Source organism: Typha latifolia, chromosome 7 (assembly GCF_019914945.1).
Source record: "Typha latifolia isolate L0001 chromosome 7, TyphaL0001v2, whole genome shotgun sequence".
Lineage (NCBI taxonomy): Eukaryota > Viridiplantae > Streptophyta > Magnoliopsida > Poales > Typhaceae > Typha > Typha latifolia.
The window spans coordinates 13,146,735-13,159,749 of record NC_133092.1 but is presented as its reverse complement, the minus strand read 5'-3'; the positions used below and the strand labels follow the sequence as shown (position 1 = coordinate 13,159,749).

Sequence of the window (13,015 nt, the reverse complement as noted above, 5' to 3'; positions counted from 1 at the left end):
TAAGTTCCTTTGTTTTCTTTCCTCCCAAGTCTCTCTCTCTCTACAACCTCCTCACTCTGATCCTCTCTCTCTCTCTCTCTCTCTCTCTCTCTCTCTCTCTCTATAGAACTGCAAGTATGAAGCTCGACACCACCGGCTTCGAATCCTTCCCTTCTCTCCCCGCTGCCATCGACGATCTCGGCGCCGACAACCTCCTCGCTCCTCCTTCCTTCGATGTCCCCGCTTCCTCCGATGTGAGTCGATTCGTCTCTTTCCCCATTTCTTTTTCTTTCTAGGGTTTTTTACAACAAAAAAAAAAATTCTGTTCTTGCCCTAATTTCTTCTCTTCTCTCCTTTCTCGTGGCTATTGGAAACCAGTTCGATTCGTTCCAGAAGGATGCGGCTCGGATGCTGAAGCACGCCAAGGGAACGACGACGCTCGCCTTTATCTTTAAGGATGGCGTCATGGTCGCTGCGGACTCTAGGGCTAGCATGGGAGGATATATATGTGAGCATTTCTTAGGGTTACAATCTTTGTTACTTGCTTCCATTTATATTCTGCTCTGATTTGTAATCGTGACTATTAACTTTAGAGGTTTTCTGTCATTATTTAAGAAGAATAAGATTGACGCGTCCTTGTGAAATAGGTGGTCAAAGTCATATATCTTTAAAGGGAGATCTTGCAATGATCGATCCCTGAGATATATTTGACTGTAAGGCAAATCTCATTAGTTGCAAAGTATTTACACAATTAGGAAATAAGAATTGTGTCCTGATGGATGTTGAAGCCTATAAGCAGCCTATAGAAAACTGATATCATGTTATGAATTATCATAAGTAGTTGGAGACAAAGAGATCGGAATTTTTAAATTGCAGTAATGAGCTAGAAACTTCAGGACCAACTTTATATGGACTCAAAATAACAACAGAATGTAGTTTTGGCTGAGAAATTTAAAGTATAGGTATAGTATAATTTGCCATTATTTATGTTGCTGTCAGATTACATGGAAAATTGTGTTCCATGTTAGGAAGGACTAGGGTGATATAGCTTTTGACAAAGTATCTTAAGTGCCATTCATTTTTACATCTAAATAAAGGTTTCCTTTTACTTATGGAAGAAATGTACCAGTATGATTTTAGCTTGCAATTGAAATTTTATATTAGACTGTAAGCAGGAGTAGTGAGATGCAACATTTTTCAAAATCTTATAAGGATTCTAATTAGAACTCAGATAGACATGTTTTTCTGGATTCTTCTTTTCTTCTTCATATATATATTTGCTGTTTGCAGGAGTCAAGTTCTCCCGTTAGCATATAATTTTAACTGGAATAGCATACTAATGTTTCTTGTTCACATGATGTAAATTTACTTGTTATTAACTGGATAACATCATCATTGCGCATCTCCTGCATTAATTTTCATAGGGATGAGCAATATTAGGGTCTTTGGATAGATCGTTATGCTTGTGCTTGCTATTTTTAGCTTCTTTTTACTGACAAATTTAACAATTGACCAATTATACTAGCTGTCTAGGAATGTTTTTGATAAGAGAGGTTCTTTATGTAAGACAAAAGTTAATTGGTGATTGTACGTTGTCTGAACTTGTCCAAATAAGTAGCTAGCATTTAAGGTAACCTTATACCTTAAAACATCTATGTGAAAGAGAAAGAAAACTACGTAGATCATAAAACAAGTGTTTTATGGCGAGGTCTCTTTGTATCTCTTTGTAATCAGGGAAGCTAGCATATGTAGTCATAGTGTCTAGAACAAAAGGTGTTTATGTGTTTGATGTTTTATTAAAGAATGCATTTATTTTGAGATTCATGGAGACAAGTATATGTAGTCAAAGACTTAAATTTTCTTATATTATTCTGTGTTAAAAATAATCTCTTCATTTTGGACCGATGTGCATGAATTGTAGTAGTTCAAGATGTCCTATGATTATTTACTTCATCACATCATCCTTTACTGTTTATATATACAGTTTTACTGATTATATATACGACCTTCATTTCAAACTCATGCACAGCCCAATGATTGACATTATTCTTTATGAAACTATCAGGAAACTCCAACTTTTTGTCTGGTAGAACACTTTCAACAGGACAAAACTAAACTGTTGGTCCTGTTCTTAGGGACATTAACATTACACATTAAGAAGGCACACAAATCTTTTGCCAGGCAACATGCTGTTTGTACCCATTTACTTAAAAATTATTGTGTTTGAGTTATGAAGATATTGTACCCTTACTTAGTGCCAGCCAATTATTTATTGCGGCATCTTTTATTTAATTGCACAAAGGTACAGCAGAACATTTTTAGAAGACTATATTCTAAGTGACTGAGTCTATTTGTGGCAGAATATGTCAATATTCGAGTACCCAACTTGATATGATTACAGCTCATTTTTGCATTATATAACAATCTATAGCATCTGATTTGAGTTTCACTTTCTATTGCATATTATTCTAATTAGCTCTACTGAACCTCTGTTGGTTAATAGTCTCACTGAAAATTTCTTTTTAATCTGCAGCTTCTCAGACTGTTAAGAAAATTATCGAGATTAACCCTTACATGCTTGGAACAATGGCTGGAGGGGCTGCTGATTGCCAATTTTGGCATCGAAATTTGGGGATCAAGGTAAGTGTAGAGATCTGGTGTTTACACTACCATATTAAGTACACTTTGCTTCTGCAGATGGGTTCTTCGATCTTCACCTTTGATCTGCTATACTTAGGCTGGTGATCTTAGTAAAAGTTTTTTTGTTCAATATCTTAAGAGTTGGTCTGACTTTCCTTTTCTGCAGTGCCGACTGCATGAACTAGCAAACAAGAGAAGGATCTCAGTTACAGGTGCTTCAAAGCTGTTGGCAAATATACTTTATTCATATCGTGGGATGGGCCTCTCAATTGGCACCATGATTGCTGGATGGGATGAGAAGGTACTCCATGTCTACTCTTATTTGCCTTCAGCTACATGACTGATTTACTACATCATTGTTTTCCTTTTAGGGGCCTGGTCTATATTATGTAGACAGTGAAGGAGGAAGGCTCAAGGGAACCCGTTTTTCTGTGGGGTCTGGATCCCTATATGCTTATGGAGTCCTAGATAATGGGTAGGCATTGATATTTGTATCTTCTACTGTAATGAAGTATGTATCATCTTGACAACAACCTACACATGCATTTGTTGCTTTATCAGATATCGTTTTGACATGTCAATTGAGGAAGCAGCTGAGCTTGCACGGCGAGCTATTTATCATGCAACATTTCGAGATGGTGCAAGTGGCGGTGTTGCCAGTGGTATGTGCTATTTTTCAAGGATTACTTTCATTTGACTTTTAGTTCATACCTTTCCTGCAGATTATTTTGTCAATTTGGTTAATCACCATTGGTGGCTATGCCAAGTTTAGCACGTTGGCACGTCATTATGTATTCTAATTGCAATATAAAACTTAAGTTTTATTACACCTTGTAATATGAACTTATGGATGACTCTTTAATGGCATGCTTTTAGGGGGTGACTGAAGTAATAGAATGAAGATTAGTAATATGCCATTTCCATTCTAATTCTTTCTTTTGTGGATGGTGTATTCATCTGTTACGTGTTATTTACCTCAACTGTATATACAACTATTACATGAGCATGCTGCTAGGGGTGTAAACGAGCCTGGGCTTGATCAGGCTCTGCTTTAAATTAATTTTGAGCCTCAATATGATGTCCGATTCATTTTGGCGGAATTTAAGACTTAATCAAGATAGTTGGCTCAAGCTTGATTGACACCGAGAGTGTCCGTTATATATACCGAACAAGTCCAAAGTTGATGGCCAACATGAATAGTGATGATATGAAGCTTTTACTATATCTCAAAGCATATTTTGTGCTAAGCAGATAGCATGAGGATCTCTACATAATTATCTTATTTGTCATTGGATAATTATGAAATATGGTGCTCCAAACTAAATCCATGCATGTAGAGTACACCTCCCAACTCTTGCATGCATGAGTATTTGACTTTCTATCGTCATGGTGGTAGATGGTTGGATGGAAGTATTATTATAATATTTATTAGGGATTAAGAAGTTAAAGAGGTAGGTGTTGGGATTCATAAAGTCTTTTAGTATTTTGTAATAGGCCTCTTGGAGTCTTGTATATCTGGGAATTCTAAGAGATGATTAAGAGTTATTGCATGATGTTTCATATGCCCCATGTATGAAGTGAGGGCTATAAATGTACCACAGCAATGGAAAGGAAGCTTACTATGAGTTATTAAACAATTATTTTTTGGAAGTTCTTGTTTGCTCGTATTCCCTTGGTGGATTTTAAGTGGAAAAGGAGTGTGCTCGGTGGATTCCATGGAGGGGCAAGTATCTATCTGGCTGCATTTATTGTACCTCCCCTGGTCTCCAGTTTACCCAATATAATTCGTTCAAGCTTGAATAAAGGCTTAATTCAAGCCTTAAGAAGACAACCCTAGGAGAGAGATTGGTATTAATAGGTTTGAACAATTAGATCAAGATCTAATGGTCCCAAACTATTCATACATAGTATATAATTATATTTTAATGTGTAAATTAAATGGAGCCTTATCAAGCTGAGCAAAGGCCAGCTGGTTTCTGTTCAAAGGTTGGGTTGAAACTAATTTTGAGCCTAGATTAGCTATTCAGGCTCAACTAGATTATTATTATTGGAGCTGAGCTTGAGCTGCTCGATTATTTTGATAGTCCTACATTCAGCTGCAATAGATTGGCACACTCCATACATGGATGTTGTTTACCATGCTTCTATCTATTGTGGTAGGACAGCTGGTATAGGATGAAGCAAAAGTATAGTGCTTTGATTTGCTCTCTATTGATTTGTCTATAGCTATGTCATTATTTTCAGCTTGATATGTTGGATAAACTCTTTTAGACTAAGTGCCAGTCTGATCCTAGAATCTTCATTCCATTTGATCTGATGAATTTCTAAACCCCAGCAGGAAGGTGTTTCTAGATTTATTTTTCAATGGAAAGTCTTTCTTATGGCATCTCTGCCCCATTTTTTTTGTAGTTTACTATGTTGGACCTGATGGATGGAAGAAGCTCTCAGGTGACGATGTTGGTGAGCTGCACTACAAGTATTACCCTGTTCATACTGTTCCAGTTGAGCAGGAAATGGCTGAAGCCCCACCAGCTTGAGGGTTCACCCTTGTTTTCAGGCTTATGAAATGTTTTGAGAAGCAGTTGAATACAAACTTTAGCTTGATATCGTGTTTGTTATGATTTATACCCTCTAAGTCTAATGGAGTTGGCATGCAACATTGCCGCTATATTTGACATGCCAGTGGATTATTGTAGGGATAATTGTTGAATGCATTCTTTTTGCTGTATTGTTCTTTTAAAAAAAATTGTAGACTGTCTGTTGTAGTTGTACAGGCAGAGAACATGATTCAAAAATGGAAGTGTGTCAGCAATTGCATTGCTTAGGATCATCACAATTACCTACCATCTGTCTGTTTTGGTTGGAGAATCATCTAGCAGCATCTGTGGGTCTGAAATTTAACTGCTTTGATAAATTACAAAGCATTTGCAGTTTTGCATTGTATGGGTGGCAGATATTATGTATTTGGTACCTATGGACAAGGGAATATAACTATGCTATGCTAAGTCATGGAACAATTCATGCACTTAAATGATTATAGGTATTTTGAATTCTGGAATTGTAGATTTACGTCTTTTTTTGTTAATGAATTGTAGATTTATTTCATGCATCAGTAGTGGCGCAATTCAGAAACTGCACAAATTTTCTGCAGTCAAGTCAGGGTATTTAAGAGTTTCTACTATTTTAAGTCTGCCTCTAACCTCTAAGTCATTTTGAAACTTTAAATACGAGGATCTCGTGTGTTTAAAAATTGCTAACCGAGTCAGTGATTTCTAAATATAAATTATTGATTGGGTGGGACTTTCAAATATGAGTAAGTGTGAGGAGGAAAATTTTATATAATTTGGTAAGAGTTTCCAGCTTATCCAGAAGGTTGCAGCACTTGTGGAGCACCAGAAATTAATGGATCGAGCAGTTGAATAAAAACTTTAGCTTGATATTTCTGCTGTTACGATTTATACCATCCTGAAATCTAATAATGGAGCTGGCACGCAATGTTGCTGCTATGTTTGGCATGTCAGTACTGGATTTATTATAGAAATAATGGTTGAATGCAAACTGTCTATTAGTAGTTGTTACACTTTTGCATTGTATGGGTGACAGATGTTATGTATTAGCAACAATGGAATATGCCTTGCTATGCTAAGTTATGGAATTCTGAGTTCACTTAATTCATGCACTTGCTGTAAGTAGTTGAGCTCTGGAATTGTAGATTTACTTCATGACAGAACTCACAACTGTAAGATCATTACTAATCTAGTGCGGTGTTAATTATGAAATTAGCACCACCTAGCCTAGATATAATTAGCAGTGTCAACTATCTTTACATGTAGAATAAAAATCTAAGCACATTGGTTTGTCAATAACTAGTAACAAATTCAAATGATTCAATTGGTTATTCAAATTCAACACAGCTAATGTTAGCACATTTTTATTCCCTCTATTGCTCCATCCATAAAAACAATAACATCTAGATATGCCAACAGTTAACTTGCCAGTTTAATCACAAAACTAAAAAAATCATTTTGTCTTGAGTTCATATGCATTTACCGTCTTGTATTGTAGAGTTAACATGAAAACATGCACTTTATTTGAATGAAATACCAACACGTGGCAAATTAACTGTATCGATAAATATGGCATAACTAAGATAAATGGTTTGTAATTTCACTAATCATTGCCAAAAATAATAAGCTAAAGGGGAGTTTGTGGAGTCCGTACATGCAAATACAAATTAACTTTGGACGGGTATGTATATGAATAAGGGACAGAGGTACAGAAGTAGAAACCCCAGCGTATAACAACTAAGATTTATTTGGTTGCAGTAAACAAACGCAGGAGCTACTGGCACTCACCAAGGGATTATTTAGTTTCATAAAATATTTCTAAGTAGACTTACCCAGGCTGAAACAATCAACTTACCACTATAATAAAAGGTGCGGTACTGTGACAATTAATGCTACACCAAAAGAAAGAAAGAAAGACATCCATGGAAACAAATTTTACCGAAACCATACAGATGGGCACTTCAAAAACAATCAACTCACCACCATAATTCTTTTCTTTTCTTCTGATTATAAGAAGAGAAAGGTGAATTTTGGTGTTATGTGGTAAAGATGGGTCAATGAGTGCCTTGTATCAGCCTCCATGTTCTTTTTTCGTCTTGTCTAAAGTCACTTTTAAGTTTTAGAATCAAATCCATAGTTTTTTTTTTAAGAAATTCAAATCCATAGGATTTTGTTACACAATGGTTTTCTTTTTTCTTTTTCGTATTAAAAAAGCGAACGTGTTAGGCAAGAAGTACATTGTTGAATAAACGTGTTAAGCATAGAAGCAAATTTGCTGATAGATGTAATGGAATAGATAACAATATCTGAGTAATATTGCTATATAACCAGTTGACTTGATATATTGAGCTGTAAGAGAATGGCAGGTATTAATTCACTCGTGACAGCTGCAGACCCACTATTACAGCTTATTATTGTTAATTAATTATATTGTCAACTCGTCTTTTCTCAACAAAAAAAAAAGAAAAGAAAAGAAATTCTAGTGTCAACTCATCCTCAATGATTATCATTAAAGAAAAGAGTCCTTAATGAAGAAGAAGAGCCAAAGATCTGTTTAGCCTTTGTGTTTCATCATCTCTCATTCTATCTTCCTCACCTACAGTCAATCGATCTTGATTCTTTCTCCTCTCATCCCTTCTCATTTGCTTTGTTGTTCAGCCATGGAAGAGGCAGCAGCGTTTGCAGGTTTAGGGTGGGTGGCATCTCCCCAAATTACCAAACTACTCTGCGAAGGCTTCTCCTATCTTGGTGATGCCGACATCAATGATAGGCTGGAGAATCTGGAGACCACCATCCTTCCCCAGTTTCAGCTCGTGATCGAAGCAGCGGAGAAGAGCGAGCATAAGACCATGATGGAACAGTGGCTGAGGCAGCTCAAAGATGCTTTTTATGAGGCGGAGGACGTGCTGGACTTGTACAAATACCAACTCATTAAGGAGGTGTCTGATCTGAATACTTATCCAGCACTTATCAAGCCATTCAAGAAAGTTGCACAAAAGGTAAACACTGCGATTTCGATTTTGTCCCCTCAAAAGATGAATTTAAGAAGAAGTCTGAACAAGTTGGAGATGATTGCTGCTAAAGCCAGGTCATTCCATGAACTCTTAATAAGGCAAATTGGAGACGTCACGGCCACCCGTGATTTGGAGATTAGAGGATCACGACCAAAATACACCACCTTCCTATCTGCACATGAAGTGTTTGGGCGAGACAACGAGCGTGGCATAGTAATAAAATATTTATTGGATCCATATGAAGCTTCTAAGCCTAGAATGAGCTATTCTGTTGTTGCCATTGTGGGCTCTGGAGGGTCCGGCAAGACTACTGTTGCACAGCTTGTCTATAATGATCAAAGAGTAGTCAATCATTTTGATATCAGGATATGGATCAGCATGTCTCGCAAGCTCGATATCTTTAGACACACAAGAGAAATGATAGAGTCTGTTTCCAGAAACAAATGCCCCCCTCATGAGAGTCTTGCTATGCTACAATATATGCTTATAGATTTAATAAAATCAAAGAAAATATTGCTTGTATTAGATGATATTGGATATGATTGGTCGATGACTTGGGCGGAACAAGAATTGGAGAATTTTCTTGCTCCTCTAGCTGTTGTTGAGAAGAGGGGGAGCAAGATCTTAATAACAACAAGAACAATGAATTTCCCGATTACCTTGCTCCCCCAATATAGCATGTCATTGGGGGATCTTGAAGAGAATAATATTGTTTCAATTTTCATGTTTCATGCTTTGGGTGGCACCAATTTATATAATTCATATCTACCAAAGGAGCTAGAGAATATAGGGAAAAAGATCGTGCAAAAGCTAGATGGATCTCCTTTTCTAGCAAAAACAATGGGCCGTCGGTTGAGTAAAACGCTGGACATCAAATTTTGGAGAGCTATTCTTGAGCGAGACTATCTGGGTAGTCTTTTGGATGCTTCTTTATGGAGTTATCAATGCCTAAATGCTCCCTTGCAACGTTGTTTCTCCTATTTCAGTTTATTTCCTGAAGGTCATAGTTTCAGAGCTGAAGAGATAGTTCAGTTGTGGATGGCTGAAGATTTTATCATCTCATCAAACAATTCTAGGAGAATAGAGGACACAGGAATGGAGTATTTTTATGAATTAGTATCTAATTCTTTCTTACAGCTAGTCAAAGATATTGATGGTACCCAATATTGGAGTATGCATCACTTGCATCACTATTTGGCTACATTAGTTTCAAAAGAAGATTGTTTGAGGATTGAGAATGATCGAGAAATCCCTTTGACAATCCCTTTGACAATCCGTCATCTATATGTCTCGAATGGAAGTACATGGGCAAAAATAAGGGATTCCTATAAATTAGCAAACCTACGTACTCTTATCATTTCTGAGGTATCTATTGACAGTGCCACTGATCTTCTTAGAGCAGATATAGTGAAATTTGAAAAACTACGTGTTCTAATGCTATCTGGACGGGGAATCCATAGATTGCCCCATTCAATCGGAGATTTAAAGCATCTACGCTACCTGGATCTCCAAGGATGTGAAGTGGGTGAGCTGCCAACTTCGTTGGGTAAGCTTTACCATTTACAACTATTCAATTCTTTTTCTTGCGATAGTTTACCAAGAAGCATGAACAACCTTATCAATTTCCGGCATTTAAAGGGAAATAATAGTGCGCTGACAGCCGTACCTGACATAGGGAGGTTAACTTCACTCCAAACTTTAGAACTATTTGATGTAAAGAAGGAGAAGGGGTATGATATAGGTCAGCTAAAGAACATGAACGAGCTCCATGGATCGCTAACCATTTCTAGTCTGGAGAATATTGAAAGCAAGGAGAAGGCCGTCGAAGCCAATCTCAAAGACAAAGAACATCTCGAGAGTCTGCGGTTGATATGGAAGAACGACAATGAGAGCGACTCCAGGAGGGATTTGGATAGGGAGGTGCTCGAGGGACTTCGACCACATTGCTATCTAATAAATTTGTCCATTGAAGGCTATCAGTCTCCCATGTATCCTAGTTGGTTGCTACAACCAGACTGCCTACATAATCTGAGGTCTGTGGAGTTTAAGAATTGCACCTCATTGGAAGTTCTTCCACCCATGAGCGACTTGTTTCCTTCCTGCTGCAAGCTGGAAATTTCGAGTCTCCCCAATCTAAAGAAGTTCCCTTTGCTTCCTCGGCATCTTAAGGAGCTAGTGATAAGAGATTGTCGATCACTAGTATTCTTCTCAAATGTGAGACTAAAAGATAACTTCGGGGAGCAAGAAAAGATTGATGAGGAGAAACTAAAAGATATCTTTGGGGAGCAAGAGAAGACTGAAGTGATCTTTCCCTCGTGGCTTGAAAGCTTGAAGATAGAGTACTGTGATATCACAGATGGGGAACTTTCTCAGTCCCTTGAAAGGCTGACTACTCTCAAATCCTTGAAGTTATGTGGCATCAGCACAATATCAGCCCTTCCACCAGAGGAGGTCCTGCTTCACCTGATTGCATTAAATCATCTAGAAATTTCTTACTGTTGTTCGCTTAGAACGCTCGGAGGTTTGTATGCCCTTCCCTTCTTAGAAGACCTTGCAATTGACACCTGCTCTCGCTTGGAGTTGGAGATGGTGATGCCGAGTGAAGGTGGTGGTGGTGGTGGTGGTGGTGGGTGCATCCTTCCACCTTCGCTTCAATTTCTCAATATCGCGGGATGCAGGAGCATGAAGAGCTTCGTCGTCGCTGGAGATCTACCCAAACTTGCCAAACTTCAGGTGCTAAATTGTTTATCCCTAGCATCCCTGTCACTGTCTCAGTTGACAGCACTCACGAGGTTGGAGATCGAACATTGCCCAAGTATCTCGTCGTTGTCCGATTTGCCTATGTCGCTTCATAGTCTACGATTGGATTTACGATTGGATGGATCCAGTGGTATCTCATCATTTCCGGTGCATCTGCCGGAGTCTCTCAGCATCCTAGAGCTTTCGAAGTGCCATGGTATGTCCTTATTTCCGATTCGTCTGCCAGAGTCGCTCAGCAACCTACAGCTTTGGAATTGCCCTGATATCTTGTCTCTGCCGGATCTGCCTGAGTCACTTACGTTCATCGGTATATTCGGGTGCCCAGTCTTGAAGGAGCGGTGCCGAGATCCAAACGGTGAGGACTGGCCCAAGATCTCCCGTATTCCTCAGAAAATTATCTGGTGAGACATAAATAGATCCAAGAAGCTTCTACTGCTGCTGCTGCTGCTCTGCCATGGTGGTAATTGAGTTTCCTCCTCTTTAATTGGTTATCAATGCTCATCACTTTGGATATGTGCCCATGTTACTGCTGCATATATGCATGACCTCTCTTCTTTTGTTTCTTTCACCAGTAGTCTTTTTGCAATTTATGTTCTTCTTGCTATCTACAGTCTACCTCAAATGAGGCGCACTAAGTAAATTAACCCTTAATTTTTTGCCCAACATGTGGCTTTAGTGTATTTCTCTATTCTTGGATATATGCTATTAATTGTAAGAACATTACTAGATGTAGTTTTGGTGTTGAATAAGTTTCTTTAGATAATTAATGACTAATTTTTCCTCAAGATAATACAACTTGCTTGATGCTATGCCCAAAACTATGATTTGGATCAGAATCTGGTCATGCTGGAAAATAGTTACACGATTCAAGTTTATCCGTGACCACTTCGAGTAGTTCCACACTTTCATCACTTTGCAAACATTGTCTTTGTTCACATGCCTTCTGTAGGTTAAAGATGGAGCACTTCCATAGATTATTAGTATCTCATGCTTCCATTGATAGTTCACCATGCAGAAATAAATAAAGGATTCCCATTGAGCATCTTATTATCTAGTATATAATTTTTCTTTTCTTTTCCTTTTATTTTTCTTTTTGATAAAAATCTAGTACAAAAGTTTTTATTAGGAATATTTGAAATAATGGATCTAGAATAAAATGGTGGTATTAAATAGCTTTGCAGTCAGCGTATCAAGACAAATTGTGAACATATATCCCAAAAATAAAGTTCTAGAACTTTTTTTATCTATTTTGCAAAATTATAGTGCTCTTGATTTGTGATAGCTACCCATGCATTCAGATGTCACTGTATATGTTCAATCAACTCTTTTGGACTAAGTGCCAGTCTGATTCTAGAATCTTCATTCTGTTCTTAGAGTTATTTTTCAAGTACAGAGAATGCCTTTCTTATGGCAGTTGAAAGAGTGCGTCCTCTTTGTTTTGCAGTTCTTAAGTTACAGTTTTTCATCTTATCCAAGAATGCTGCAGTATTGTGGAGCATCAGAAATGTTTTGAGAAGCACTTGAATAAAAACTTAAGCTCTATTCCTGTGGTTGTTATGATTTATACCGTCCTGAAGTCTAATAATGGAAGAGTTGTCATCCAATGTTGTTGCTCTGTTTGGCTTGTCAGTGGATTATTGTAGAAATAATGAGTAGGTGTTGCAGTTTTGCATTGTATGGGTGATAGATGTTATGTATTAGGTGCCTGTTGGCAATGGAATGTATACCTTGCTATGCTAAGTTATGGAATTGTGGGTTCACTTAATTCGTGCACTTATTATTAAGTAGTTCAGCTCTGAAATTAGAGATTTATACCATGCACCTATGATTCAGAAACTGCACGATTTGGAGATGGTTATTTGCGTTAATATAGCAGAATGCCCTTCTCCTCCTTTCACCCTGGCTTCAATGCCATTGTAAGAACATCACAACATTTTATTTGGCGTTAACTATGGTTTTTTTGCTTCCCCTAAAACCATAATTAAATCAAGATCCGGCCATGCTGGAAAACTGATTCAGATTCAGTTTCTTTTATTACTTAGAGAAGCCGTTTGA

The 13,015-nt window shown here is 37.6% G+C and overlaps 2 protein-coding genes across 4 annotated transcripts; both read left to right on the top strand.

The window, feature by feature from the left end:
- The first annotated feature begins 6 nt into the window (after positions 1-6).
- On the top strand, positions 7-5,455 carry LOC140792616 (proteasome subunit beta type-5-A-like). The gene is made up of 7 exons (XM_073143716.1): positions 7-233; positions 358-487; positions 2,513-2,619; positions 2,786-2,920; positions 2,991-3,094; positions 3,181-3,281; positions 5,029-5,455. Exons 1-7 carry the CDS (start codon positions 117-119, stop codon positions 5,154-5,156), a joined length of 822 nt encoding a protein of 273 aa, XP_072999817.1. The 5' UTR covers positions 7-116; the 3' UTR covers positions 5,157-5,455.
- Positions 5,456-7,678: 2,223 nt separating this feature from the next.
- On the top strand, positions 7,679-12,725 carry LOC140793026 (disease resistance protein RGA2-like). 3 transcript variants are annotated; one of them, XM_073144353.1, is made up of 3 exons: positions 7,679-8,185; positions 8,275-11,420; positions 12,405-12,725. In XM_073144353.1, exon 2 carries the CDS (start codon positions 8,459-8,461, stop codon positions 11,363-11,365), a length of 2,907 nt encoding a protein of 968 aa, XP_073000454.1. In that variant the 5' UTR covers positions 7,679-8,185; positions 8,275-8,458; the 3' UTR covers positions 11,366-11,420; positions 12,405-12,725. The 3 variants fall into 3 exon arrangements, with proteins under 3 accessions (XP_073000454.1, XP_073000452.1, XP_073000451.1); XM_073144351.1 differs by having other exon boundaries at positions 7,738-11,417; XM_073144350.1 differs by having other exon boundaries at positions 7,738-11,420.
- The last annotated feature ends 290 nt before the right edge of the window (positions 12,726-13,015 follow it).

Excerpts from the sequence above, each read along its gene's own strand:
- LOC140792616 (XM_073143716.1), top strand. The coding sequence starts at position 117 with ATGAAGCTCGACACCACCGGCTTCGAATCCTTCCCTTCTCTCCCCGCT. Across the intron at positions 2,620-2,785 it reads ATCGAAATTTGGGGATCAAG|TGCCGACTGCATGAACTAGC; the intron begins GTAAGTGTAGAG and ends CCTTTTCTGCAG. Across the intron at positions 3,095-3,180 it reads TATGGAGTCCTAGATAATGG|ATATCGTTTTGACATGTCAA; the intron begins GTAGGCATTGAT and ends TTGCTTTATCAG.
- LOC140793026 (XM_073144351.1), top strand. The coding sequence starts at position 7,847 with ATGGAAGAGGCAGCAGCGTTTGCAGGTTTAGGGTGGGTGGCATCTCCC.